This window comes from Bufo gargarizans, chromosome 2, assembly GCF_014858855.1.
Source record: "Bufo gargarizans isolate SCDJY-AF-19 chromosome 2, ASM1485885v1, whole genome shotgun sequence".
In the NCBI taxonomy this organism is placed as follows: domain Eukaryota; kingdom Metazoa; phylum Chordata; class Amphibia; order Anura; family Bufonidae; genus Bufo; species Bufo gargarizans.
This window is the reverse complement of record NC_058081.1, coordinates 566,028,527-566,055,795: the sequence shown is the minus strand read 5'-3', so window position 1 is coordinate 566,055,795 and position 27,269 is coordinate 566,028,527. Positions and strand designations below refer to the sequence as shown.

At 44.1% G+C, this 27,269-nt stretch overlaps 1 protein-coding gene across 1 annotated transcript in view; it reads left to right on the top strand.

Annotated features, from left to right (window-relative positions):
- LOC122926153 (otogelin-like protein) overlaps positions 1–27,269 on the top strand; it is a 105,451-nt gene that overhangs the window by 14,047 nt on the left and 64,135 nt on the right. Inside the window, exons 4-6 of the mRNA XM_044277533.1 lie at positions 806–946; positions 1,520–1,600; positions 20,868–20,948. Of these exons, the coding sequence (XP_044133468.1) occupies positions 806–946; positions 1,520–1,600; positions 20,868–20,948 (303 nt within the window). The remainder of the gene's footprint in view (positions 1–805; positions 947–1,519; positions 1,601–20,867; positions 20,949–27,269) is intronic.

Here is a 27,269-nt window from a genome sequence, read left to right as displayed (position 1 = left end):
CCAACATACAAAGTCTCAGAATCAGATCCAACCAATCAAGGCCACTTCTGGTAAAATAGCTGTGTTAGTTGCCAGTTATCAGCTATTCCTAACTGCTATATGTAAGGACTTTATTTATCTGTTATTTTCTCTTATCTTGGATTTATGGTTTCAACATACAACATACAATGGTCATCCTGGAACCAATTAATATTGTATCTTGAGGGACCACGTGTATATGTATAATATATATATATATATGTATATATATATATATATATATATATATATAGTAGAGATTCGCTCTGGTAGGCAGGGCGTGAGCGGATGCAGAACAGAGGCACCAAAAAACAGTTCTTAATCAGACTCCAGTGTTTTATTCACACAAGCAGGTATAGCAGCTCAGCAAACAACTTCACCTTAGTTTAAAGTCCTGGTGTTCAGTTCACACTATGCTGCAGGTCCTGCATATAGAGTCCAAGTCCAGGCGTGTGTTCACGCTTTGCAAACAGGTCCTCACAAAAAAAAAGTCCAGGATTTAGTCGACCTGTCCTCCCCAGACAGGTTGCCAACATTCATCCAGGCACAAGCCTCATACAGACCCCGCTACTGCACTCCAGTTGGCATTTTAAGACAGGTATCGGCAAAGCCTGGACCGGCATCTCAGATCCAGTCCAGTGCTTGACCACACCTGTCTGTCAATCAGTCCAGCAGCACATACTGGGAGGAAAGCACCTCCCCCTCAGACCTTTTACTGTGTTACAATATGTATATCCTGTACATTTTATCAGACACCATCACTAATCTATACATATATGTATTGAAGTTCCTGCAGACCAGAAAGTTACCTTGAATGAAGAAAGCATTAATTATAATGATGAACCAGATGTCTTTGGAAGCAGCGACCAGACAGCCCCAAATCGTCTAAAGCGTTCCAAGGACATGTCTGGAAAATCAAATGGCTTTGGTAAGTTAACCAGATGTAAGGTTTTGGAATTAGGTAAGGTTTTGGAATTAGCTAAAATTTTTCAATATTGTACATACTGTATCACTTTGATTCATTATTACACTTTGAGATAATTGGCATAGTCCAGCTAGGTCTACATGATCCATATTGGCAAGGGTCATAGGCTTGTGAAGAAAGCAATGAATTTCAAAAACATTTCATAGCGTTCCTGATCTGCAATGATGGATTCTTACCCAAATTGGTTGAGAGTGCCTTCCACATGGATGAGTAGGCCCAGAGAATGCCACAAAACATTTCCCAGACTATAACGCTGCCACCAGCAGCTTGTATTCTTCCACCAATGTTTGCTGGGTGTTTGTTCTCTGGTGTTTCTTGCCTGACATCCAGAATGTTCCAATAGAGTATTTGAAAAAGGGATTTCTAAATAACATAACCCTTTAAGCAATTTTCTAAGCATATACAGCTCACTGATGAGCAAAACACTCATGTAGTTTTCCTTCAATAACCATAGAAAACATTATTATTATTATTTTTACTAATGTGGCGTTGCTGGTATTATTAACATTCAAACAGGTGTAAATGCAGATGAAGGTGAAGAGAAGAGGATTAAAGATGAGCTTAGAAAGATATCAGAGGAAAAGCAAAAGCAGACAAGTAAGTATCACATAATATACAAAGAACACCTCTTTCTCTGGAGGAACTGGTACATCCTTGCTTTACAGGAATAGTTCATTGGGGGATCTATGTATTACTTTAGTCCTCCTGTGGTGGTACTGATGAAGACTTGCTGCTCACCTTATTCATTTGATCACGTAGAAGCCATTGCGGCCATCTTGATTGAAGACATGGTTTAGCAGTGAGCCTGGTGACATCACTGGCACTAATGGGTGGTCTTTAGCACTGCCCTATCCTATAAAACATCCTAGGGCAGTCCTAAAAACCAGCCATTAGTGCCGGAAGTCTCCACCTAGCATACCCACGTGAAGCCAAATACATCAGCAGAAAAAGCCCTTGCCCTGCGCAATTTAATTTTGGGGGGTGTGTTCAATTTAATTAAACCAGCATATAGGTGATCAGTACACCAATACACAGGTTAGGGCATCAGTTTACCTGTGAGTGTTAACATGAAATTGAGCATCATCGTTTGTTTCTGGTTATTCTTTATCCAGATAGTTGCAATTTTTTTTTTTTTGGGGGGGGGGGGGGGGTCTGTTCAATTTAATTAAGCCAGCATAAAGGTGATCCATACAACAATATACAGGCTAGGGCAACAACTTAGCTGTGAGTCTTACCGTGAAATTGAGCATCAGGCCTGGCGCTTAATAATCTGTTTTTGTTTATTTAATATCCACACAGTTCTATAGATTATTTTTTTTTGGGAATGTTCAATTTAAATAAACCAGCATATACAGTAGGTGATCAGTACAACAATACACAGGCTAGAGAAACAGTTTACCTGTGAGTGATAATGTGAAATTGAGCATCAGGCCTGGCCCTTAATAATCAGTTTTCATTTATTTATATCCACACAGTCGGAATGTAATTTTTTTGGGGTTGTTCATTTAAACCAGCATATAGGTGATCAGTACAACAAAACATTGGGTATCGCACAAAATTATCTGTGAGTGATAACGAATTTTGTCCTGAATCCGTTTCCATTTATTTCTGTATCTACACATTTCCAATCTGATTTTTTGTTGAGGTGTTGATTATATTCAAACTAGCATATAAGTCTTTACTTCACCAATACACAGGGTAGTGCCTAATATTGTCTGAGAGGCCCAAATATATCAAGGCTATGGAAGGGCTCCAAACGAAGTACCCAGAGCCAGAATGTGGGTAGTAGTAGCACCAGCTATCTGGCCAAGGGTATTACTAGCAGTAGAAGTAGCCCGCAGTTGTCCCTGCTGGCTTTGGAAAGCCGCAACATTTGTGTTGAGGAGAAAGAGGATGAGATTGTGGAATGGATGTCTCACTCCTCCTCTGATTCGCATGCAATATGATGTGGAGGTGACTTTGGAGTCCAACACTGTTCCATGGAGCCAGGGGCCACAGTGTTCCTCTTGCTCCTCTTCCTTTCAGCCATAGAGAAGACTTTCAGTGGAGCCCTCACAGTCTTCACTTCCTTCCTAGTGAGACACTTTACTTTTTCCTAAAACCAGCCAAAAAAACCCACCACACTATACGGCAGATAGTCAAGAGAGTCTCCCTGTTAACGACTTGTGTGAGAGCCCTCACTGTTTGAGCTGCCCTGAGGAGGAGGTTGGGGAGGAAGCTGGGGACCCATGCATAGCTGTGTTGATGGAGGTGGTAATAGTGGCACCTATATCCACTGCATTGGTGGTTGGGGCAACAACAGTGGCAGTTGGGGAAAATGCTGAACAGGGTAGGGGTTCCCAGGAGCCCACCATGATATCTCACAGTCTGATAAAAGTGGCAGGGAGGATGAGGACTCCAATGCCAATCTTGTGCTGGACAGCGCCTGGGAGCTGGATCAGGGTGCTGAGGAGGAGGCAACATTAGTGGAGAAGGGAGGTGGGGCAGCAATAAAGAGCAGAAACAACATACTTCCCAAAAAACAGCCCAGGCCACATTTTCTTTAGTATCTGGTGATGCTGCTGACATGGTCAGCTGCCTGTAGCTCTGTACGAGCAACTCCCATATGGCACTTTTTGTCCACAAGGCAAGCACACAAAAGTCCAGCGGTGTGCAACATCTGCAGGATTAAAGGGTAACTGTAATGTTTTCATAAAAAAAAAATCTATTTTAGCATATGTTACTGCTGCAGCAGCATTATACATAAAGCAATCTTTAGTTTCTTCACTGTTTTCCTTGAGTTTTTCCCTTAGTTACGGCTGTTTAAACATTTACAATATGAGGATCTTCTCAAGATGGCTCCTTTGCCAGTTCTATGAGGCCAAAACTGCTTTCCCTCACTTCCCATACACATTTGCTGTAGCCAGCAGCTCCCTAGCAGCCAATTAGATTGGATTACTGAGAAACACGCCTCCTCACTCTGAAGCCTAATGCAGGCATGCAGTGTGGAAGACCGCCTCTCTGTCTTCTGTTTATGCTAAAAGGAAAACAGACAAGCCCTAGCAACGGTCTTTTAAGGGAGCTGTGGAAAGGGACAGGAGACATTAATGAGAGCTGTTATTATAAGGTAATTGCAGATCTTTTGACAATTATCGACAGTCTAACTCAGGTATACCTGTCTAGCTCTAATAAACTAGCAAATAAAATAAAAATATGACTGTTATCCTTTAAAATAAGCGGTGGCTGTTCAAACACATTCATAGCTACCAGAGGTCTATTGCAGCACATGAGGCGGCATCACCAGATCTTTTGGGGAAATACAACTGGCCAGCATTCCCAAACAGAACAAGTCTGTCGTTCTTCTCCTTGTCCTCTTTGTGGAAGCCAACTCCCATCCCCAAGCAATACGGAATCTTTGTCTTTATCTTCATCATCATTACCTTCTTCTTCTGCTAAGACTTCTCCTCGGCTCCATCGTGAGACATCTATAACTGAATGTTTGGCCATGAAAAAACTTTTCTCCAGCAGCAATTAGCTTTTCTACAGTCTCTATTCAAAAATACATAAGAGGGAAGAGGGGCTATTGCAGTATGAATTGCATGAGCTGCCAATGCCTGACCTGGAAGCAACACATGCTAAGGTGGTCTGGTACAAAAGCAAATTGTGAATGGCTTTGCCCTGCTCACGCAGTTCAGCTGCCAAGCATTATGTCCTGTACGTCTGCTGCTGCCAGCTCCCTCACACCATCGCCACCATCATGCCACTCCTGCGACCTGCCAATCATCATGTTCTGTATGGCTTTTGCCTCCACTATGCCACTGCTGCGACCAGCCAACCATCGTGTTCTGTATGGCTGCTGCTTCCATCATGCCACTGCCACCATCATGCCACTCCTGCAATCTGCTAACCATCATATTCTGTATGGCTGCTTCTGCCACCTCCATCATGTCACTGCTGCGACCTGCCAACCATCATGTTCTGTATGGCTGCCTCCATCATGCCACCACCTCTATCATGCCACTGCTGCGGCCTGCCAACAATCATCTTTCGTAAGGCTGCTGCCTCCATCATGCTGCCTGCGTGCCTGCTAACATATACCATATGGCTGCTGCAGCTGTCACTGCCTCAGCTGCTGCTCCTCGCTGCTATTGCCCTACTGGTACCACTAATAATGCAAAGCATCTGTCACTGCTACCACTACTACTACTATTACTCATAGACAGCTATTCTGCTACCTTTCTATGCTGCACCTGCTGCTGCTAATTTTGCGGCCCCATGACACTATATCCGTACCCTTTCCACATCAACACTGCAGTGCTGCTGCTCCCATTAAATGGGAGAATGTTTGTAGGCTCGTTCCCAACAAGCCACTTTTTCTTTTGACAATTAACACTTGCATGGACAGGCATTCTGACCCTGTCAAGGCAGCGTTTTTGGAAGCTTCGTCCCCCAAGACTCTTTTTTATTTATTTTATCCTATAAGACCATGTGTGTTTAAACACCATCTGCCCCTGATAAGAGGCAATTTTTGGAAGCTGTGGAATATGAAAAAGTAAAACACATGTCACGGCATGGTGTGTTTTTAAACACGCTGTATGTTAGTGAAGTCATATGTATGTATTTCAGTGTCACTCAGACATTATTTACTATTGCTGTCATTGTGTTTGAGAGCTTGGGGAGGGGGAGGGAAAAAGATAAAAGTCATAAAAGATAAATTAAAAGAGATAACACGTTTTCCTACAAATGATGGGTCCTAGGATGCTAGAGGGGGTTATATACCAATTTTCAGGACAATTGGTGCAATTCTGTTTTGGCCTGAAAATAACTTTTTTTTAATTTTGGCTAATCGAACTAAATCTTGGTTGGTTTCCTCATCTCTAGTTACAATCAGTTGGTAATTTGCACATAGATTTCCAGAAGGAAAATCAGAGTACAATACTTCATTCTTAGTCACTGGAACAATATAATGTCTTGTTTTTTTAAATGCATACCTTGGTTTGTATACATGAAAATAGTCTTTTGGAGATAGGAACACAACTGTATAACCAAATAGAACAGGCTGCACAGGCTGGTACAGTGGTCATAATGGGAGATTTTAACTTCCCAGACATTGACTGGGGTCATGATTCTGCCTCAACAGCAAAGGGGATAAAATTCCTCAACTTGCTGCAGGACCACATTATGGGCTAGTTTGTAGAAGCTCCCATTAGGGGCAATGCTGTGTTGGATCTGGTAATTTCTAATGATGCAGAGCTCGTTGGAAATGTTACTGTTCAAGAAATACTAGGTAATAGTGACCACAATATAATTATATTCCCCCTAAACTATAAGAAGCAAACTCTGTCAGGCAGAGCAAAGACACTGAATTTCAAAACAGCTAATTTCGCTGGTTTGAGGGCAGCATTTCAGGGCATAGACTAGGAGTAGCTTCTTTCACATAATAATACTGGGAATAAATGGGAGAGCTTCAAATCCACATTGAGTAATTGCACTAAAATATTTATTTCCTTTAGGTACCCCCCCCCCCACCCCCCCGGTCACCTTACAGCTACTGTAAAAAGGGCAATAAAAGACAAAAAAGGGCATTTAAAAATACAAATCTGAGGGGCAACTGTAGCATTTGAAGATTACAAAGGGCTTAATAAAATCTGTAAAAAGGAGATAAAATTTGTAAAAATACAAAACGAACAACAGGTGTCAAAAGAGAGCAACACAAATCCCCCGAAATTCTTTAAATGTATAAATGCTAAAAAGCCAAGGTCCGAGCAGGTAGGTCTCCTAAATAATGGTAAAGGGGGAGGGTAGTCACTAAGGATAAGGAAAAGGCAGAGATACTAAATGTTTTTTTTAGCTCTGTATTTGCAAAAGAAGAGAAAGGAGCGGATATTTGTGGTGCTGGGGCTGTTAGTACATCCAGTAATATACTCAATAGGCTAACTGTAGATATGGTCCAAGAGAAGTAAAATAAGGTAAATGTGATCAAGGCTCAGGGTCCAGATGAATTACACCCAATAGTGCTTAAAGAGCTCAGTTCAGTCATTTCTGTGCCCCTGTTTATAATTTTTAAAGATTTTCTAGGTACTGGTACAGTGCCAAGTGATTGGCACAAGGTAAATGTGGTGCCCATATTCAAAAAAGGATCTAGGTCCTCCACACGTAGACCAGTAATTTTAACTTCTGCTGTGGGAGAAATGTTTGAAGGACTCTTAAGGGACTATATACAGGAGTATGTGACTGTAAAAATATTATAAGTGATAACCAACATGGGTTTACCAAGGACAGAAGTTGTCAGACTAATCTTGTTTTTATGAGGAGGTGAGTAGTAGCCTGGACAGAGGGGCGGCTGTGGATGTAGTGTTTCTGGATTTTGCAAAGGCTTTTGATACTGTCCTTCATAGACGTTTAATAGGTAAAGTAAGGTCTATAGGCTTGGAAAGTATAGTTTGTAATTGGATTGAAAACTGGCTGAAGGACCGTGTCCAGAGAGTTGTGGTCAATGATTCCTATTCAGAATGGTCCTGGGTTATAAGTGGTGTACCCCAAGGTTCAGTGCTTGGCCCTCTATTATTTAATTTATTTATTAATAATATCGAGGACAGGATTAATAGCACCATTTCTATTTTTGCAGATGACACTAAGCTGTGTAGCACTGTACAGTCTATGGAAGATGTCCATAAACTACAAGCTGACTTGAACACTCTGAGTGATTGGGCATCAACTTAGCAAATGAGGTTCAATGTGGACAAATGTAAAATTATGCATCTTGGTAGCAATAATCTCCGTGCTTCATATGTCCTAGGTGATGTAACACTGGGAGAGTCACTCATAGAGAAGGATTTGGGTGTCCTTGTAGATGGTAGATTAAATAACAGCATACAATGTCAATCAGCTGCTTCTAAGGCCACCAGGATATTGTCATGCATTAAACGAGGCATGGACTCGCAGGGCAGGGATGTAATATTACCACTTTACAAAGCGTTGGTGCGGCCTCATCTGGAATATGCAGTTCAGTTCTGGGCACCAGTCCATAGAAATGACGCACTGCAGCTGTAAAAAGTACAGAGGAGAGCGACTAAGCTGATAAGGGGCATGGAGGGTCTTAGTTATGAAGAAAGATTAAAATAATTGAATTTATTTAGTCTTGAGAAGAGATCTCTAAGGGGTGACATGATTAACCTATATAAATATATAAATGGGCCGTAGAAAATATATGGTGAAAAGCTGTTCAATGTAAAATGCCCTCAATAGACAAGGGGGCACTGCCTCCTACTGGAGAAGAAAAAGTTCAGTCTCCAGAAGCGTCAAAGCTTCTTTACTGTAAGAACTGTGAATCTGTGGAATAGACTTCCTCAGGATGTGGTCACAGGAGGAACAGTGGACGGTTTTAAAAAGTGTTCAGATAAATTCTTAAAAGTAAACAACATTAGTGCTTATGAAAACGTGTAGAAATCTGAGTCTAAATTCCTTCTGGGATTCCCATGTCTTTTTTCAACTGTATGAACTATGTAACTATGTATGTAACTGTTGAAGTGTTGGGATAATTTTATATTAAATAACAGACTTTGGGAATTTGAACTATAACCTAATGTATTTTTGGTTATAAAATTGAAAATTATTATTGTAATTCTTCAACAGATCTATTTGATTTGAAAGGAGGCAAATTACAGTTGGGTGATGTCAAAGTAGTGGGTGATGCCAATCTTGGGGGTTTCACTGGTCACCAATCTGGAAAAATTAAGTTTGGTAATGGTGTGGTGACTAGTGATGAGCGGCAGGGGCAATATTCAAACTCGCGATACATCACAAATATTTAAGCGAATATTTGCCAAATATTCATGATTTCGTGATATTCGTGAAATTATTTTCAATTGCACTATTTTGCGTGTGTGCACCTACGCATGCACACACTATTAGCTAATAGCTACATAATTGATGAAAATGGTTGGCAGCAATTTCAAGAAGGTGAGGAAGAACTCCTGATCACAGTAAGTAATTGTACATTGCAGCACTGTTTTAGATTAAAATTCCATGCATGTCATAACAATAGCTTTATATGCAGATAGAGTTTTTTAAAGTATTCGAGATTGCGCAAATCGCCACTATTGATTCGAATATTTTAGCGCAATACATACAACTTCACCTTTAATCAGGTCGAACAACAGAATACTGATTGTTGAACTTAGTATTGTTGGGACATCACAGGCTAACTCTATAACCTACACTACACCCTGCACTGGACCCTATCAGCTAAACTACAGTATTCCCTACTAACTTACACTATCTAGCACTAACTATCTGGGTAATATAGTTCAGCTAACTATCTCTATAACCTACACTACACCCTGCACTGGACCCTATCAGCTATTCTGCTACACAATTCCCTATTACTATCTAATAGAGTTGAGCGAACACCTGGATGTTCGGGTTCGAGAAGTTCGGCCGAACATCCCGGAAATGTTCGGGTTCGGGATCCGAACCCGATCCGAACTTCGTCCCGAACCCGAACCCCATTGAAGTCAATGGGGACCCGAACTTTTCGGCACTAAAAAGGCTGTAAAACAGCCCAGGAAAGAGCTAGAGGGCTGCAAAAGGCAGCAACATGTAGGTAAATCCCCTGCAAACAAATGTGGATAGGGAAATGAATTAAAATAAAAATTAAATAAATAAAAATTAACCAAAATCAATTGGAGAGAGGTTCCATAGCAGAGAATCTGGCTTCCCGTCACCCACCACTGGAACAGTCCATTCTCAGATATTTAGGCCCCGGCACCCAGGCAGAGGAGAGAGGTCCCGTAACAGAGAATCTGTCTTCATGTCAGCAGAGAATTAGTCTGCATGTCATAGCAGAGAATGAGGCTTCACGTCAGCCACCACTGCAACAGTCCATTGGCATATATTTAGGCCCAGCACACACACAGGCAGAGGAGAGAGGTCCCGTAACAGAGAATCTGGCTTCATGTCAGCAGAGAATCAGTCTGCATGTCATAGCAGAGAATCAGGCTTCACGTCAGCCACCACTGCAACAGTCCATTGTCATAAATTTAGGCCCAGCACCCAGGCAGAGGAGAGAGGTCCCGTAACAGAGAATCTGGCTTCATGTCAGCAGAGAATCAGTCTTCATATCATAGCAGAGAATCAGGCTTCACGTCACCCACCACTGTAAGAGTCAATTTTCATAAATTTAGGCCCAGAACCCAGGCAGAGGAGAAAGGTCCCGTAACAGACAATCTGGCTTCATGTCAGCAGAGAATCAGTCTTCATATCATAGCAGAGAATCAGGCTTCACGTCACCCACCACTGTAAGAGTCAATTTTCATAAATTTAGGCCCAGAACCCAGGCAGAGGAGAAAGGTCCCGTAACAGACAATCTGGCTTCATGTCAGCAGAGAATCAGTCTTCATATCATAGCAGAGAATCAGGCTTCACGTCACCCACCACTGTAAGAGTCAATTTTCATAAATTTAGGCCCAGAACCCAGGCAGAGGAGAAAGGTCCCGTAACAGACAATCTGGCTTCATGTCAGCAGAGAATCAGTCTTCATATCATAGCAGAGAATCAGGCTTCACGTCACCCACCACTGTAAGAGTCAATTTTCATAAATTTAGGCCCAGAACCCAGGCAGAGGAGAAAGGTCCCGTAACAGACAATCTGGCTTCATGTCAGCAGAGAATCAGTCTTCATATCATAGCAGAGAATCAGGCTTCACGTCACCCACCACTGTAAGAGTCAATTTTCATAAATTTAGGCCCAGAACCCAGGCAGAGGAGAAAGGTCCCGTAACAGACAATCTGGCTTCATGTCAGCAGAGAATCAGTCTTCATATCATAGCAGAGAATCAGGCTTCACGTCACCCACCACTGTAAGAGTCAATTTTCATAAATTTAGGCCCAGAACCCAGGCAGAGGAGAAAGGTCCCGTAACAGACAATCTGGCTTCATGTCAGCAGAGAATCAGTCTTCATATCATAGCAGAGAATCAGGCTTCACGTCACCCACCACTGTAAGAGTCAATTTTCATAAATTTAGGCCCAGAACCCAGGCAGAGGAGAAAGGTCCCGTAACAGACAATCTGGCTTCATGTCAGCAGAGAATCAGTCTTCATATCATAGCAGAGAATCAGGCTTCACGTCACCCACCACTGTAAGAGTCAATTTTCATAAATTTAGGCCCAGAACCCAGGCAGAGGAGAAAGGTCCCGTAACAGACAATCTGGCTTCATGTCAGCAGAGAATCAGTCTTCATATCATAGCAGAGAATCAGGCTTCACGTCACCCACCACTGTAAGAGTCAATTTTCATAAATTTAGGCCCAGAACCCAGGTAGAGGAGAAAGGTCCCGTAACAGACAATCTGGCTTCATGACAGCAGAGAATCAGTCTGCATGTCATAGCAGAGAATCAGGCTTCACGTCAGCCACCACTGCAACAGTCCATTGGCATATATTTAGGCCTAGCACACAGGCAGAGGAGAGGTTCATTCAACTTTGGGTAGCATCGCAATATAATGGTAAAATGAAAATAAAAATAGGATTGAATGAGGAAGTGCCCTGGAGTCCAATAATATATGGTTATGGGGAGGTAGTTAATGTCTAATCTGGACAAGGGACGGACAGGTCCTGTGGGATCCATGCCTGGTTCATTTTTATGAACGTCAGCTTGTCCACATTGGCTGTAGACAGGCGGCTGCGTTTGTCTGTAATGACGCCCCCTGCCGTGCTGAATACACGTTCAGACAAAACGCTGGCTGCCGGGCAGGCCAGCACCTCCAAGGCATAAAAGGCTAGCTCTGGCCACGTGGACAATTTAGAGACCCAGAAGTTGAATGGGGCCGAACCATCAGTCAGTACGTGGAGGGGTGTGCACACGTACTGTTCCACCATGTTAGTGAAATGTTGCCTCCTGCTAACACGTTGCGTATCAGGTGGTGGTGCAGTTAGCTGTGGCGTGTTGACAAAAGTTTTCCACATCTCTGCCATGCTAACCCTGCCCTCAGAGGAGCTGGCCGTGACACAGCTGCCTTGGCGACCTCTTGCTCCTCCTCTGCCTTGGCCTTGGGCTTCCACTTGTTCCCCTGTGACATTTGGGAATGCTCTCAGTAGCGCGTCTACCAACGTGCGCTTGTACTCGCGCATCTTCCTATCACGCTCCAGTGCAGGAAGTAAGGTGGGCACATTGTCTTTGTAGCGTGGATCCAGCAGGGTGGCAACCCAGTAGTCCGCACAGGTTAAAATGTGGGCAACTCTGCTGTCGTTGCGCAGGCACTGCAGCATGTAGTCGCTCATGTGTGCCAGGCTGCCCAGGGGTAAGGACAAGCTGTCCTCTGTGGGAGGCGTATCGTCATCGTCCTGCCTTTCCCCCCAGCCACGCACCAGTGATGGACCCGAGCTGCGTTGGGTGCCACCCCGCTGTGACCATGCTTCATCCTCATCCTCCTCCACCTCCTCCTCATCCTCGTCCTCCTCGTCCTCCAGTAGTGGGCCCTGGCTGGCCACATTTGTACCTGGCCTCTGCTGTTGCAAAAAACCTCCCTCTGAGTCACTTCGAAGAGACTGGCCTGAAAGTGCTAAAAATGACCCCTCTTCCTCATCCTCCTCCTCCTCCTCCTGGGCCACCTCCTGTTCCATCATCGCCCTAAGTGTTTTCTCAAGGAGACATAGAAGTGGTATTGTAACGCTGATAACGGTGTCATCGCCACTGGCCATGTTGGTGGAGTACTCGAAACAGCGCAACAGGGCACACAGGTCTCGCATGGAGGCCCAGTCATTGGTGGTGAAGTGGTGCTGTTCTGTAGTGCGACTGACCCGTGCGTGCTGCAGCTGAAACTCCACTATGGCCTGCTGCTGCTCGCACAGTCTGTCCAGCATGTGCAAGGTGGAGTTCCACCTGGTGGGCACGTCGCATATGAGGCGGTGAGCGGGAAGGCCGAAGTTACGCTGTAGCGCAGACAGGCGAGCAGCGGCAGGATGTGAACGCCGGAAGCGCGAACAGACGGCCCGCACTTTATGCAGCAGCTCTGACATGTCGGGGTAGTTGTGAATGAACTTCTGCACCACCAAATTCAGCACATGCGCCAAGCAAGGGATGTGCGTCAAATTGGCTAGTCCCAGAGCTGCAACGAGATTTCGCCCATTATCACACACCACCAGGCCGGGCTTGAGGCTCACCGGCAGCAACCACTCGTCGGTCTGTTGTTCAATACCCCGCCACAACTCCTGTGCGGTGTGGGGCCTGTCCCCCAAACATATGAGTTTCAGAATGGCCTGCTGACGTTTACCCCGGGCTGTGCTGAAGTTGGTGGTGAAGGTGTGTGGCTGACTGGATGAGCAGGTGGAAGAAGAGGAGGAGGAATCCGAGAAGGAGGAGGTGGCAACAGGAGGCAAAGAATGTTGCCCTGCGATCCTTGGCGGCGGCAGGACGTGCGCCAAACAGCTCTCCGCCTGGGGCCCAGCTGCCACTACATTTACCCAGTGTGCAGTTAGGGAGATATAGCGTCCCTGGCCGTGCTTACTGGTCCACGTATCTGTGGTTAGGTGGACCTTGCTACAGATGGCGTTGCGCAGTGCACACTTGATTTTATCGGATACTTGGTTGTGCAGGGAAGGCACGGCTCTCTTGGAGAAGTAGTGCCGGCTGGGAACAACATACTGTGGGACAGCAAGCGACATGAGCTGTTTGAAGCTGTCTGTGTCCACCAGCCTAAATGACAGCATTTCATAGGCCAGTAGTTTAGAAATGCTGGCATTCAGGGCCAGGGATCGAGGGTGGCTAGGTGGGAATTTACGCTTTCTATCAAATGTTTGTGAGATGGAGAGCTGAACGCTGGCGTGTGACATGGTTGAGACGCTTGGTGACGGAGGTGGTGGTGGTGGTGTTGGTGGTACATCCCCTGTTTGCTGGGCGGCAGGTGCCAACGTTCCTCCAGAGGCGGAGGAAGAGGCCGAGGCGGCAGCAGCAGAATAGGCCGAGGCGGCAGCAGCAGAAGAGGTAGCAGGGGGAGCCTGAGTGACTTCCTTGGTTTTAAGGTGTTTACTCCACTGCAGTTCATGCTTTGCATGCAGGTGCCTGGTCATGCAGGTTGTGCTCAGGTTCAGAACGTTAATGCCTCGCTTCAGGCTCTGATGGCACAGCGTGCAAACCACTCGGGTCTTGTCGTCAGCACATTGTTTGAAGAAGTGCCATGCCAGGGATCTCCTTGAAGCTGCCTTTGGGGTGCTCGGTCCCAGATGGCGGCGGTCAGTAGCAGGCGGAGTCTCTTGGCGGCGGGTGTTCTGCTTTTGCCCACTGCTCCCTCTTTTGCTACGCTGTTGGCTCGGTCTCACCACTGCCTCTTCCTCCGAACTGTGAAAGTCAGTGGCACGACCTTCATTCCATGTGGGGTCTAGGACCTCATCGTCCCCTGCATCGTCTTCCACCCAGTCTTGATCCCTGACCTCCTGTTCAGTCTGCACACTGCAGAAAGACGCAGCAGTTGGCACCTGTGTTTCGTCATCATCAGAGACATGCTGAGGTGGTATTCCCATGTCCTCATCATCAGGAAACATAAGTGGTTGTGCGTCAGTGCATTCTATGTCTTTCACCGCTGGGGAAGGGCTAGGTGGATGCCCTTGGGAAACCCTGCCAGCGGAGTCTTCAAACAGCATAAGAGACTGCTGCATAACTTGAGGCTGAGACAGTTTCCCTGGTATGCATGGGGGTGATGTGACAGACTGATGGGGTTGGTTTTCAGGCGCCATCTGTGCGCTTTCTGCAGAAGACTGGGTGGGAGATAATGTGAACGTGCTGGATCCACTGTCGGCCACCCAATTGACTAATGCCTGTACCTGCTCAGGCCTTACCATCCTTAGAACGGCATTGGGCCCCACCATATATCGCTGTAAATTCTGGCGGCTACTGGGACCTGAGGTAGTTGGTACACTAGGACGTGTGGATGTGGCAGAACGGCCACGTCCTCTCCCAGCACCAGAGGGTCCACTAACACCACCACGACCATGTCCACGTCCGCGTCCCTTACTAGATGTTTTTCTCATTGTTATGGTTCACCACAACAACAAATATATTATTTGGCCCAATGTATTGTATTCAAATTCAGCGGGATATAAATTTGAGGCCTAGTATTTAGGCGCTGGGTGACCGGTATGGATTTAGTGACAGAATTAGACTTGGAAATGCACAGAAGCGTGTGTGTGAAGTTATTCTGAATGACCCAATGTGCACCTTGAATATTATATACCCTTTTTGGGATAGATTTCAAATAGCTCTGATATAGCAGGAACCACTAAATTATGAAATTGCTAAATTGGGAATTGTACTTCAACCCAGAACAAAAAATGTGCTTTGACGGGCACTAAATAACTTTCCCAGCTACAACAGGACAGCGGTAACGAGAGATTTAGAGGGATTTAAATTTGAGGCCTAGTATTTAGGCGCTGGGTCACCGGTATGGATTTAGTGACAGAATTAGACTTGGAAATGCACAGAAGCGTGTGTGTGAAGTTATTCTGAATGACCCTATGTGCACCTTCAATATTATATACCCTTTTAGGGATAGATTTCAAATAGCTCTGATATAGCAGAAACCACTAAATTATGAAATTGCTAAATTGGGAATTGTACTTCAACCCAGAACAAAAAATGTGCTTTGACGGACACTAAATATCTTGCCCAGCAACAACAGTACAGCGGTGGGTAACGAGAGATTTAGAGGGATTTAAATTTGAGGCCTAGTATTTAGGCGCTGGGTGACCGGTATGGATTTAGTGACAGAATTAGACTTGGAAATGCACAGAAGCGTGTGTGTGAAGTTATTCTGAATGACCCAATGTGCACCTTGAATATTATATACCCTTTTTGGGATAGATTTCAAATAGCTCTGATATAGCAGGAACCACTAAATTATGAAATTGCTAAATTGGGAATTGTACTTCAACCCAGAACAAAAAATGTGCTTTGACGGGCACTAAATAACTTTCCCAGCTACAACAGGACAGCGGTAACGAGAGATTTAGAGGGATTTAAATTTGAGGCCTAGTATTTAGGCGCTGGGTCACCGGTATGGATTTAGTGACAGAATTAGACTTGGAAATGCACAGAAGCGTGTGTGTGAAGTTATTCTGAATGACCCTATGTGCACCTTCAATATTATATACCCTTTTAGGGATAGATTTCAAATAGCTCTGATATAGCAGAAACCACTAAATTATGAAATTGCTAAATTGGGAATTGTACTTCAACCCAGAACAAAAAATGTGCTTTGACGGACACTAAATATCTTGCCCAGCAACAACAGTACAGCGGTGGGTAACGAGAGATTTAGAGGGATTTAAATTTGAGGCCTAGTATTTAGGCGCTGGGTCACCGGTATGGATTTAGTGACAGAATTAGACTTGGAAATGCACAGAAGCGTGTGTGTGAAGTTATTCTGAATGACCCAATGTGCACCTTCAATATTATATACCCTTTTAGGGATAGATTTCAAATAGCTCTGATATAGCAGAAACCACTAAATTATGAAATTGCTAAATTGGGAATTGTACTTCAACCCAGAACAAAAAATGTGCTTTGACGGACACTAAATATCTTGCCCAGCAACAACAGTACAGCGGTAACGAGAGATTTAGAGGGATTTAAATTTGAGGCCTAGTATTTAGGCGCTGGGTGACAGGTATGGGTTTAGTGACAGAATTAGACTTGGAAATGCACAGAAGCGTGTGTGTGAAGTTATTCTGAATGACCCAATGTGCACCTTCAATATTATATACCCTTTTAGGGATAGATTTCAAATAGCTCTGATATAGCAGAAACCACTAAATTATGAAATTGCTAAATTGGGAATTGTACTTCAACCCAGAACAAAAAATGTGCTTTGACGGACACTAAATATCTTGCCCAGCAACAACAGTACAGCGGTAACGAGAGATTTAGAGGGATTTAAATTTGAGGCCTAGTATTTAGGCGCTGGGTGACAGGTATGGGTTTAGTGACAGAATTAGACTTGGAAATACACAGTAGCGGGTGTGTGTGAAGTTATTCTGAATGACCCAATGTGCACCTTCAATATTATATACCCTTTTTGGGATAGATTTCAAATAGCTCTGATATAGCAGGAACCACTAAATTATGAAATTGCTAAATTGGGAATTGTACTTCAACCCAGAACAAAAAATGTGCTTTGACGGACACTAAATATCTTGCCCAGCAACAACAGTACAGCGGTGGGTAACGAGAGATTTAGAGGGATTTAAATTTGAGGCCTAGTATTTAGGCGCTGGGTCACCGGTATGGATTTAGTGACAGAATTCGACTTGGAAATGCACAGAAGCGTGTGTGTGAAGTTATTCTGAATGACCCTATGTGCACCTTCAATATTATATACCCTTTTAGGGATAGATTTCAAATAGCTCTGATATAGCAGAAACCACTAAATTATGAAATTGCTAAATTGGGAATTGTACTTCAACCCAGAACAAAAAATGTGCTTTGACGGACACTAAATATCTTGCCCAGCAACAACAGTACAGCGGTGGGTAACGAGAGATTTAGAGGGATTTAAATTTGAGGCCTAGTATTTAGGCGCTGGGTCACCGGTATGGATTTAGTGACAGAATTAGACTTGGAAATGCACAGAAGCGGGTGTGTGTGAAGTTATTCTGAATGACCCTATGTGCACCTTCAATATTATATACCCTTTTAGGGATAGATTTCAAATAGCTCTGATATAGCAGAAACCACTAAATTATGAAATTGCTAAATTGGGAATTGTACTTCAACCCAGAACAAAAAATGTGCTTTGACGGACACTAAATATCTTGCCCAGCAACAACAGTACAGCGGTAACGAGAGATTTAGAGGGATTTAAATTTGAGGCCTAGTATTTAGGCGCTGGGTGACAGGTATGGGTTTAGTGACAGAATTAGACTTGGAAATACACAGTAGCGGGTGTGTGTGAAGTTATTCTGAATGACCCAATGTGCACCTTCAATATTATATACCCTTTTAGGGATAGATTCCAAATAGCTCTGATATAGCAGGAACCACTAAATTATGAAATTGCTAAATTGGGAATTGTACTTCAACCCAGAACAAAAAATGTGCTTTGACGGACACTAAATATCTTGCCCAGCAACAACAGTACAGCGGTAACGAGAGATTTAGAGGGATTTAAATTTGAGGCCTAGTATTTAGGCGCTGGGTGACAGGTATGGGTTTAGTGACAGAATTAGACTTGGAAATACACAGTAGCGGGTGTGTGTGAAGTTATTCTGAATGACCCAATGTGCACCTTCAATATTATATACCCTTTTTGGGATAGATTTCAAATAGCTCTGATATAGCAGGAACCACTAAATTATGAAATTGCTAAATTGGGAATTGTATTTCAACCCAGAACAAGAAATGTGCTTGAACGGACACTAAATAACTCGCCCAGCTACAGCACTAGGGACAGATTTAGCTGGATATAAATTTGAGGCCTAGTATTTAGGCGCTGGGTGACCGGTATGGATTTATTGACAGAATTAGACTGGGATATGGCCAAAAAATAAACAGACTATTGCTGGTTAAATGCACTTGGTGTGACAGCTTCACCCTGATGTAGGCTTTAGCCAAAAAACAACCACACCATTGAGGGTTAAATGCACTTGGTGACAGGCGCAGCTTGCCCCTGATTTTGTATATGGCCAAAAAATGAACAGACTATTGCTGGTTAAATGCACTTGGTGTGACAGCTTCACCCTGATGTAGGCTTTAGCCAAAAAACAACCACACCATTGAGGGTTAAATGCACTTGGTGACAGGCGCAGCTTGCCCCTGATTTTGTATATGGCCAAAAAATGAACAGACTATTGCTGGTTAAATGCACTTGGTGTCACAGCTTCACCCTGATGTAGGCTTTAGCCAAAAAACAACCACACCATTGAGGGTTAAATGCACTTGGTGACAGGCGCAGCTTGCCCCTGATTTTGTATATGGCCAAAAAATGAACAGACTATTGCTGGTTAAATGCACTTGGTGTGACAGCTTCACCCTGATGTAGGCTTTAGCCAAAAAACAACCACACCATTGAGGGTTAAATGCACTTGGTCGCAGCTTGTGCTGGCGCACCACAAGACACAAAATGGCCGCCGATCACCCCAGAAAAATGAGACTGACAAACGGTCTGTGCAGCCTAAAAACAGTGAGCAATTGAGGATCAGCAGCTCAATGATCCACAGCTGCAGATCGATCTGTTAATCAAGTCCTTTGGAGGAGTTAATCTGCCTAATCTCGCCCTACTGTCGCAGCCGCAACCTCTCCCTACGCTAATCAGAGCAGAGTGACGGGCGGCGCTATGTGACTCCAGCTTAAATAGAGGCTGGGTCACATGGTGCTCTGGCCAATCACAGCCATGCCAATAGTAGGCATGGCTGTGATGGCCTCTTGGGGCAAGTAGTATGACGCTTGTTGATTGGCTGCTTTGCAGCCTTTCAAAAAGCGCCAAGAAAGCGTCACAAAAGCGCCAAGAAAGCGACGAACACCGAACCCGAACCCGGACTTTTACGAAAATGTCCGGGTTCGGGTCCGTGTCACGGACACCCCAAAATTCGGTACGAACCCGAACTATACAGTTCGAGTTCGCTCATCCCTACTATCTAACACTAAATATTAGGATTATTTATATGCGATTTGGAATGTAATTTGAAAAAGCCCAGCACAGTATTCAAGATCCTCTCTCTCTCTCTCACATGAAACTCCACAAAATGGCTGCTGGGGAGTGGCTTAACTTATATAGTGATGGGGTAGGCAACTTTTCTATTGGTTGCTAGGGATGTTGCTAAGCTGTGACAAAGCCTTCTCATTGGCCAACTAGCTAGAAGAAGGGAGAGATGATCACCTGATGTGTACTGTGTTAAAAAAAAAAATTAATATTCGTCATTGCGAATATATAGCACTATATTCTAAATATTCACGAATTATCGAAGTGCCGATATTTGCGATAAAAATTCGTATTACGAATATTCGCGCTCAACACTAGTGGTGACAAAAACTTTTGAAATGAATGGAAAACATGAAATTACAGGTGGAATTGATATATGTTCTTAACAGCATAGAGGAAAACGTAAGCTGATAATAGTGATAACTGCAGGTGTTGGGGTCTTATCATATTAAGTAATCATCAGAAGGTTTCAATACCACATATAGTAATTGACACAAAGTGTAATGCCTGGTTCAGGATCTGGGGGGCACTGCATGAGACAGGGATTCGTTCTTCAATGTGAATTCAATTCAAGTGTTATGTATCACACCCTCAGACCCTCTTCCAGGCATAGCATGGTGTATACATTTTCATGGGCTGCCTCCCTTACAGAGTATACTTACACTACATAACAAAGTCAGTAGTTAAGTGGCTACATAATTCATACTTTCTTCAGCCTTCAAAGTAAAATAAAGTAGTCGTAAATTCTATTAAAGGTGATTTATGCTATATTTCTGTGCACTGCTTAAGGCATCTATGATTCTTCTTAAAGAGGACCTTTCACCACTCCTGACATGCCTATTTAATAGATTCATGCACTTGCCATGTAATAACAATTCAGGATCATCTATACCTATGGCTGTATGTGTTGATAATAAAGGAATGGCACAACATAGAGCCATAAGAATAGATACTGCAGAATTGTCATTACATGGGGAATGCATGAAGCTTATAAAACATAGACATCAGTATAGAGTGATGACAGATCCTCTTTAATTCTAAAGGAATATTACAGAACTGTGGATGAGCTTGGTAGCCACACATTTATTAATTATTTTTTATGTTCAAAGTATATTACCATTATATTGATATACCTATGGACTTAAAAATATAAAACCAAATGAAAAAGTTCTTAAAACACATTTTCTTTTATTTCAGTTGGATTTGGTATTGATGGAAAGAAGGTATCTGGTAAAGGCAAGGATGACTCAAGTGAAGATGATGACTCAAAAGAAAAGGGTCTGTATATATTTGATTTAAAATAAAGTCTTGATTTTTACCCAAAACTGTCTGGTTATAATAATTATATTTATACAAGGAGAAAAGGAGCATTGATTCAAAAATATTAGCTTAAACGTCTTTGCAGTTAATTTAGTTTTAATTAATATGAAATGTGTGCTTGCCCTAATTAGTGATCAAGTATCTACAAATATTGTAAAAACATAACAAGGTCACACGGGTCTGTAATCATTCTCTGAGTTACCAAAAAGTCTATAACAACCAAGATATTTGTAAGATATCTAATATTAAAATTGCTTCAGTTGTTTTATTTTTTAAATTTGGGTGGTTTAAAATATATGACTCGGTAGATCCTTTGGAATACAAAACGTGTTTATCTTGTTTCGTATGGATCTCTAGGTCTTGTAAAGTGTCCTGTCTCTATAACCTGGAGCATCTCTTTTGAAGAGAACTGTAGAATGGTGTGTGGCAGACTGTCGTGAAGTAGAGTATGCCACCAGTGTCTTATCTTCTCCATAGAAGACAGTATGCTGACCTTAAAACTAGGCATCAGCACAACATGTGATAGTGGCTTCAGACTAGCACTTTTTCACTTCTCCTCATAGGACATTAGCAGTTTGGTCTATGTGACTCAGTGATCTTTTTCTACATAGAGCTGCAGTGTGGTGTAGGTAGGCAGATGCGGTTGAATTTCTGACCAGCCACTGCTAGTTCTATAAAGCAGGGGCTAAACAATAATTTGAACACCCTAGGAAAAAATTAAGGATAAGGGTAGGGGTGCTCTTACAGCAAGATTCAAAATCTATCTCCACCTCTTAGAAACGGTAGACGGTCACGCTTGCTTTGATGATGCGGCCAAGCAGTGATACAGATCAGGGAAGATGAAAAATTTGATTTGAATAACCTGTTAGTTAAAGGCTGGGTCACTAGTGGGGCCTTGTGCCCTTTTAGTATATTATAACAGTTAGTCTATGTACACATATGACTGATTAGCTGTTGATTTGCCAGCATGGATTTTTGTGTGGCATTTCTCCAATGTAGCTAAATACAGGTAGTCATGTGTTGACATAGCCTTACACAGGAATATGCAAAATAACCATGGATCTACAACACAGTGAAAGCCAGAAATGCCTCCCGAGAAAGAAAACCAAGCAAAGGGGTCACCCCAATATAGAGATCACCAGATCCACCATATTAAGTGGCCCCTGTGTCAATATCTGGTTCAGTTACAAGCCTTAAGAATGTGACATGGGAAAACCTAAGCCAGTTATCCATCCACAGACAGCTGATTCGTGGTATTGCCTCTCATCACTGTGTAGTAGGATTCTGGCTAATGTGAGCAGTGCCTTGCAGACTACTCAAACAAAAACATATATGATCTTGGGGAGACTAGCTACAGAAAGCACTGTGGAGCCTCTGTAGAGAGTCTTAACACAGCAATCCAAAGTTCAAAGCTCCTCAGGAAACTGGAATATGCAAAATAACCATGGAGACCCAGTTATAGGTCTACAACACAGTGAAAGCCAGAAATCCCTCCAGAGAAGGAAAACCAAACAATTTGGTGTCCCCATTATAGAGATCAACAGATCCACCATATTAAGTGGCCCCTATGTCAAGATCAGGTTCTGTTACAAGCCTTAAGGATGTGACAGGGCTAAACCTAAGCCAGTTATCCATCCACAGACACCTGTTTCGGGGTATTGCCCCTCATCAGTGTGTAGTAGGATTCTGGCTAACGGGAGTAATGCCTTGGAAATTACTGTGAAGATCAGCTACTAGGGATGAGCGAACTCGAACTGTATAGTTCGGGTTCGTACCGAATTTTGGGGTGTCCGTGACACGGACCCGAACCCGGACATTTTCGTAAAAGTCCGGGTTCGGGTTCGGTGTTCGTCGCTTTCTTCGCGCTTTTGTGACGCTTTCTTGGCGCTTTTTGAAAGGCTGCAAAGCAGCCAATCAACAAGCGTCATACTACTTGCCCCAAGAGGCCATCACAGCCATGCCTACTATTGGCATGGCTGTGATTGGCCAGAGCACCATGTGACCCAGCCTCTATTTAAGCTGGAGTCACATAGCGCCGCCCGTCACTCTGCTCTGATTAGCGTAGGGAGAGGTTGCGGCTGCGACAGTAGGGCGAGATTAGGCAGATTAACTCCTCCAAAGGACTTGATTAACTGATCGATCTGCAGCTGTGGATCATTGAGCTGCTGATCCTCAATTGCTCACTGTTTTTAGGCTGCACAGACCGTTTGTCAGTCTCATTTTTCTGGGGTGATCGGCGGCCATTTTGTGTCTTGTGGTGCGCCAGCACAAGCTGCGACCAAGTGCATTTAACCCTCAATGGTGTGGTTGTTTTTTGGCTAAAGCCTACATCAGGGTGAAGCTGTCACACCAAGTGCATTTAACCAGCAATAGTCTGTTCATTTTTTGGCCATATACAAAATCAGGGGCAAGCTGCGCCTGTCACCAAGTGCATTTAACCCTCAATGGTGTGGTTGTTTTTTGGCTAAAGCCTACATCAGGGTGAAGCTGTCACACCAAGTGCATTTAACCAGCAATAGTCTGTTCATTTTTTGGCCATATACAAAATCAGGGGCAAGCTGCGCCTGTCACCAAGTGCATTTAACCCTCAATGGTGTGGTTGTTTTTTGGCTAAAGCCTACATCAGGGTGAAGCTGTCACACCAAGTGCATTTAACCAGCAATAGTCTGTTCATTTTTTGGCCATATACAAAATCAGGGGCAAGCTGCGCCTGTCACCAAGTGCATTTAACCCTCAATGGTGTGGTTGTTTTTTGGCTAAAGCCTACATCAGGGTGAAGCTGTCACACCAAGTGCATTTAACCAGCAATAGTCTGTTCATTTTTTGGCCATATCCCAGTCTAATTCTGTCACTAAATCCATACCGGTCACCCAGCGCCTAAATACTAGGCCTCAAATTTATATCCAGCTAAATCTGTCCCTAGTGCTGTAGCTGGGCGAGTTATTTAGTGTCCGTTCAAGCACATTTCTTGTTCTGGGTTGAAATACAATTCCCAATTTAGCAATTTCATAATTTAGTGGTTCCTGCTATATCAGAGCTATTTGAAATCTATCCCAAAAAGGGTATATAATATTGAAGGTGCACATTGGGTCATTCAGAATAACTTCACACACACCCGCTACTGTGTATTTCCAAGTCTAATTCTGTCACTAAACCCATACCTGTCACCCAGCGCCTAAATACTAGGCCTCAAATTTAAATCCCTCTAAATCTCTCGTTACCCACCGCTGTACTGTTGTTGCTGGGCAAGATATTTAGTGTCCGTCAAAGCACATTTTTTGTTCTGGGTTGAAGTACAATTCCCAATTTAGCAATTTCATAATTTAGTGGTTTCTGCTATATCAGAGCTATTTGAAATCTATCCCTAAAAGGGTATATAATATTGAAGGTGCACATAGGGTCATTCAGAATAACTTCACACACACGCTTCTGTGCATTTCCAAGTCTAATTCTGTCACTAAATCCATACCGGTGACCCAGCGCCTAAATACTAGGCCTCAAATTTAAATCCCTCTAAATCTCTCGTTACCCACCACTGTACTGTTGTTGCTGGGCAAGATATTTAGTGTCCGTCAAAGCACATTTTTTGTTCTGGGTTGAAGTACAATTCCCAATTTAGCAATTTCATAATTTAGTGGTTTCTGCTATATCAGAGCTATTTGAAATCTATCCCTAAAAGGGTATATAATATTGAAGGTGCACATAGGGTCATTCAGAATAACTTCACACACACGCTTCTGTGCATTTCCAAGTCTAATTCTGTCACTAAATCCATACCGGTGACCCAGCGCCTAAATACTAGGCCTCAAATTTAAATCCCTCTAAATCTCTCGTTACCCACCGCTGTACTGTTGTTGCTGGGCAAGATATTTAGTGTCCGTCAAAGCACATTTTTTGTTCTGGGTTGAAGTACAATTCCCAATTTAGCAATTTCATAATTTAGTGGTTCCTGCTATATCAGAGCTATTTGAAATCTATCCCAAAAAGGGTATATAATATTGAAGGTGCACATAGGGTCATTCAGAATAACTTCACACACACGCTTCTGTGCATTTCCAAGTCTAATTCTGTCACTAAATCCATACCTGTCACCCAGCGCCTAAATACTAGGCCTCAAATTTAAATCCCTCTAAATCTCTCGTTACCCACCGCTGTACTGTTGTTGCTGGGCAAGATATTTAGTGCCCGTCGAAGCACATTTTTTGTTCTGGGTTGAAGTACAATTCCCAATTTAGCAATTTCATAATTTAGTGGTTCCTGCTATATCAGAGCTATTTGAAATCTATCCCAAAAAGGGTATATAATATTCAAGGTGCACATTGGGTCATTCAGAATAACTTCACACACACGCTTCTGTGCATTTCCAAGTCTAATTCTGTCACTAAATCCATACCGGTCACCCAGCGCCTAAATACTAGGCCTCAAATTTATATCCCGCTGAATTTGAATACAATACATTGGGCCAAATAATATATTTGTTGTTGTGGTGAACCATAACAATGAGAAAAACATCTAGTAAGGGACGCGGACGTGGACATGGTCGTGGTGGTGTTAGTGGACCCTCTGGTGCTGGGAGAGGACGTGGCCGTTCTGCCACATCCACACGTCCTAGTGTACCAACTACCTCAGGTCCCAGTAGCCGCCAGAATTTACAGCGATATATGGTGGGGCCCAATGCCGTTCTAAGGATGGTAAGGCCTGAGCAGGTACAGGCATTAGTCAATTGGGTGGCCGACAGTGGATCCAGCACGTTCACATTATCTCCCACCCAGTCTTCTGCAGAAAGCGCACAGATGGCGCCTGAAAACCAACCCCATCAGTCTGTCACATCACCCCCATGCATACCAGGGAAACTGTCTCAGCCTCAAGTTATGCAGCAGTCTCTTATGCTGTTTGAAGACTCCGCTGGCAGGGTTTCCCAAGGGCATCCACCTAGCCCTTCCCCAGCGGTGAAAGACATAGAATGCACTGACGCACAACCACTTATGTTTCCTGATGATGAGGACATGGGAATACCACCTCAGCATGTCTCTGATGATGACGAAACACAGGTGCCAACTGCTGCGTCTTTCTGCAGTGTGCAGACTGAACAGGAGGTCAGGGATCAAGACTGGGTGGAAGACGATGCAGGGGACGATGAGGTCCTAGACCCCACATGGAATGAAGGTCGTGCCACTGACTTTCACAGTTCGGAGGAAGAGGCAGTGGTGAGACCGAGCCAACAGCGTAGCAAAAGAGGGAGCAGTGGGCAAAAGCAGAACACCCGCCGCCAAGAGACTCCGCCTGCTACTGACCGCCGCCATCTGGGACCGAGCACCCCAAAGGCAGCTTCAAGGAGTTCCCTGGCATGGCACTTCTTCAAACAATGTGCTGACGACAAGACCCGAGTGGTTTGCACGCTGTGCCATCAGAGCCTGAAGCGAGGCATTAACGTTCTGAACCTGAGCACAACCTGCATGACCAGGCACCTGCATGCAAAGCATGAACTGCAGTGGAGTAAACACCTTAAAACCAAGGAAGTCACTCAGGCTCCCCCTGCTACCTCTTCTGCTGCTGCCGCCTCGGCCTATTCTGCTGCTGCCGCCTCGGCCTCTTCCTCCGCCTCTGGAGGAACGTTGGCACCTGCCGCCCAGCAAACAGGGGATGTACCACCAACACCACCACCACCACCTCCGTCACCAAGCGTCTCAACCATGTCACACGCCAGCGTTCAGCTCTCCATCTCACAAACATTTGATAGAAAGCGTAAATTCCCACCTAGCCACCCTCGATCCCTGGCCCTGAATGCCAGCATTTCTAAACTACTGGCCTATGAAATGCTGTCATTTAGGCTGGTGGACACAGACAGCTTCAAACAGCTCATGTCGCTTGCTGTCCCACAGTATGTTGTTCCCAGCCGGCACTACTTCTCCAAGAGAGCCGTGCCTTCCCTGCACAACCAAGTATCCGATAAAATCAAGTGTGCACTGCGCAACGCCATCTGTAGCAAGGTCCACCTAACCACAGATACGTGGACCAGTAAGCACGGCCAGGGACGCTATATCTCCCTAACTGCACACTGGGTAAATGTAGTGGCAGCTGGGCCCCAGGCGGAGAGCTGTTTGGCGCACGTCCTGCCGCCGCCAAGGATCGCAGGGCAACATTCTTTGCCTCCTGTTGCCACCTCCTCCTTCTCGGCTTCCTCCTCCTCTTCTTCCACCTGCTCATCCAGTCAGCCACACACCTTCACCACCAACTTCAGCACAGCCCGGGGTAAACGTCAGCAGGCCATTCTGAAAC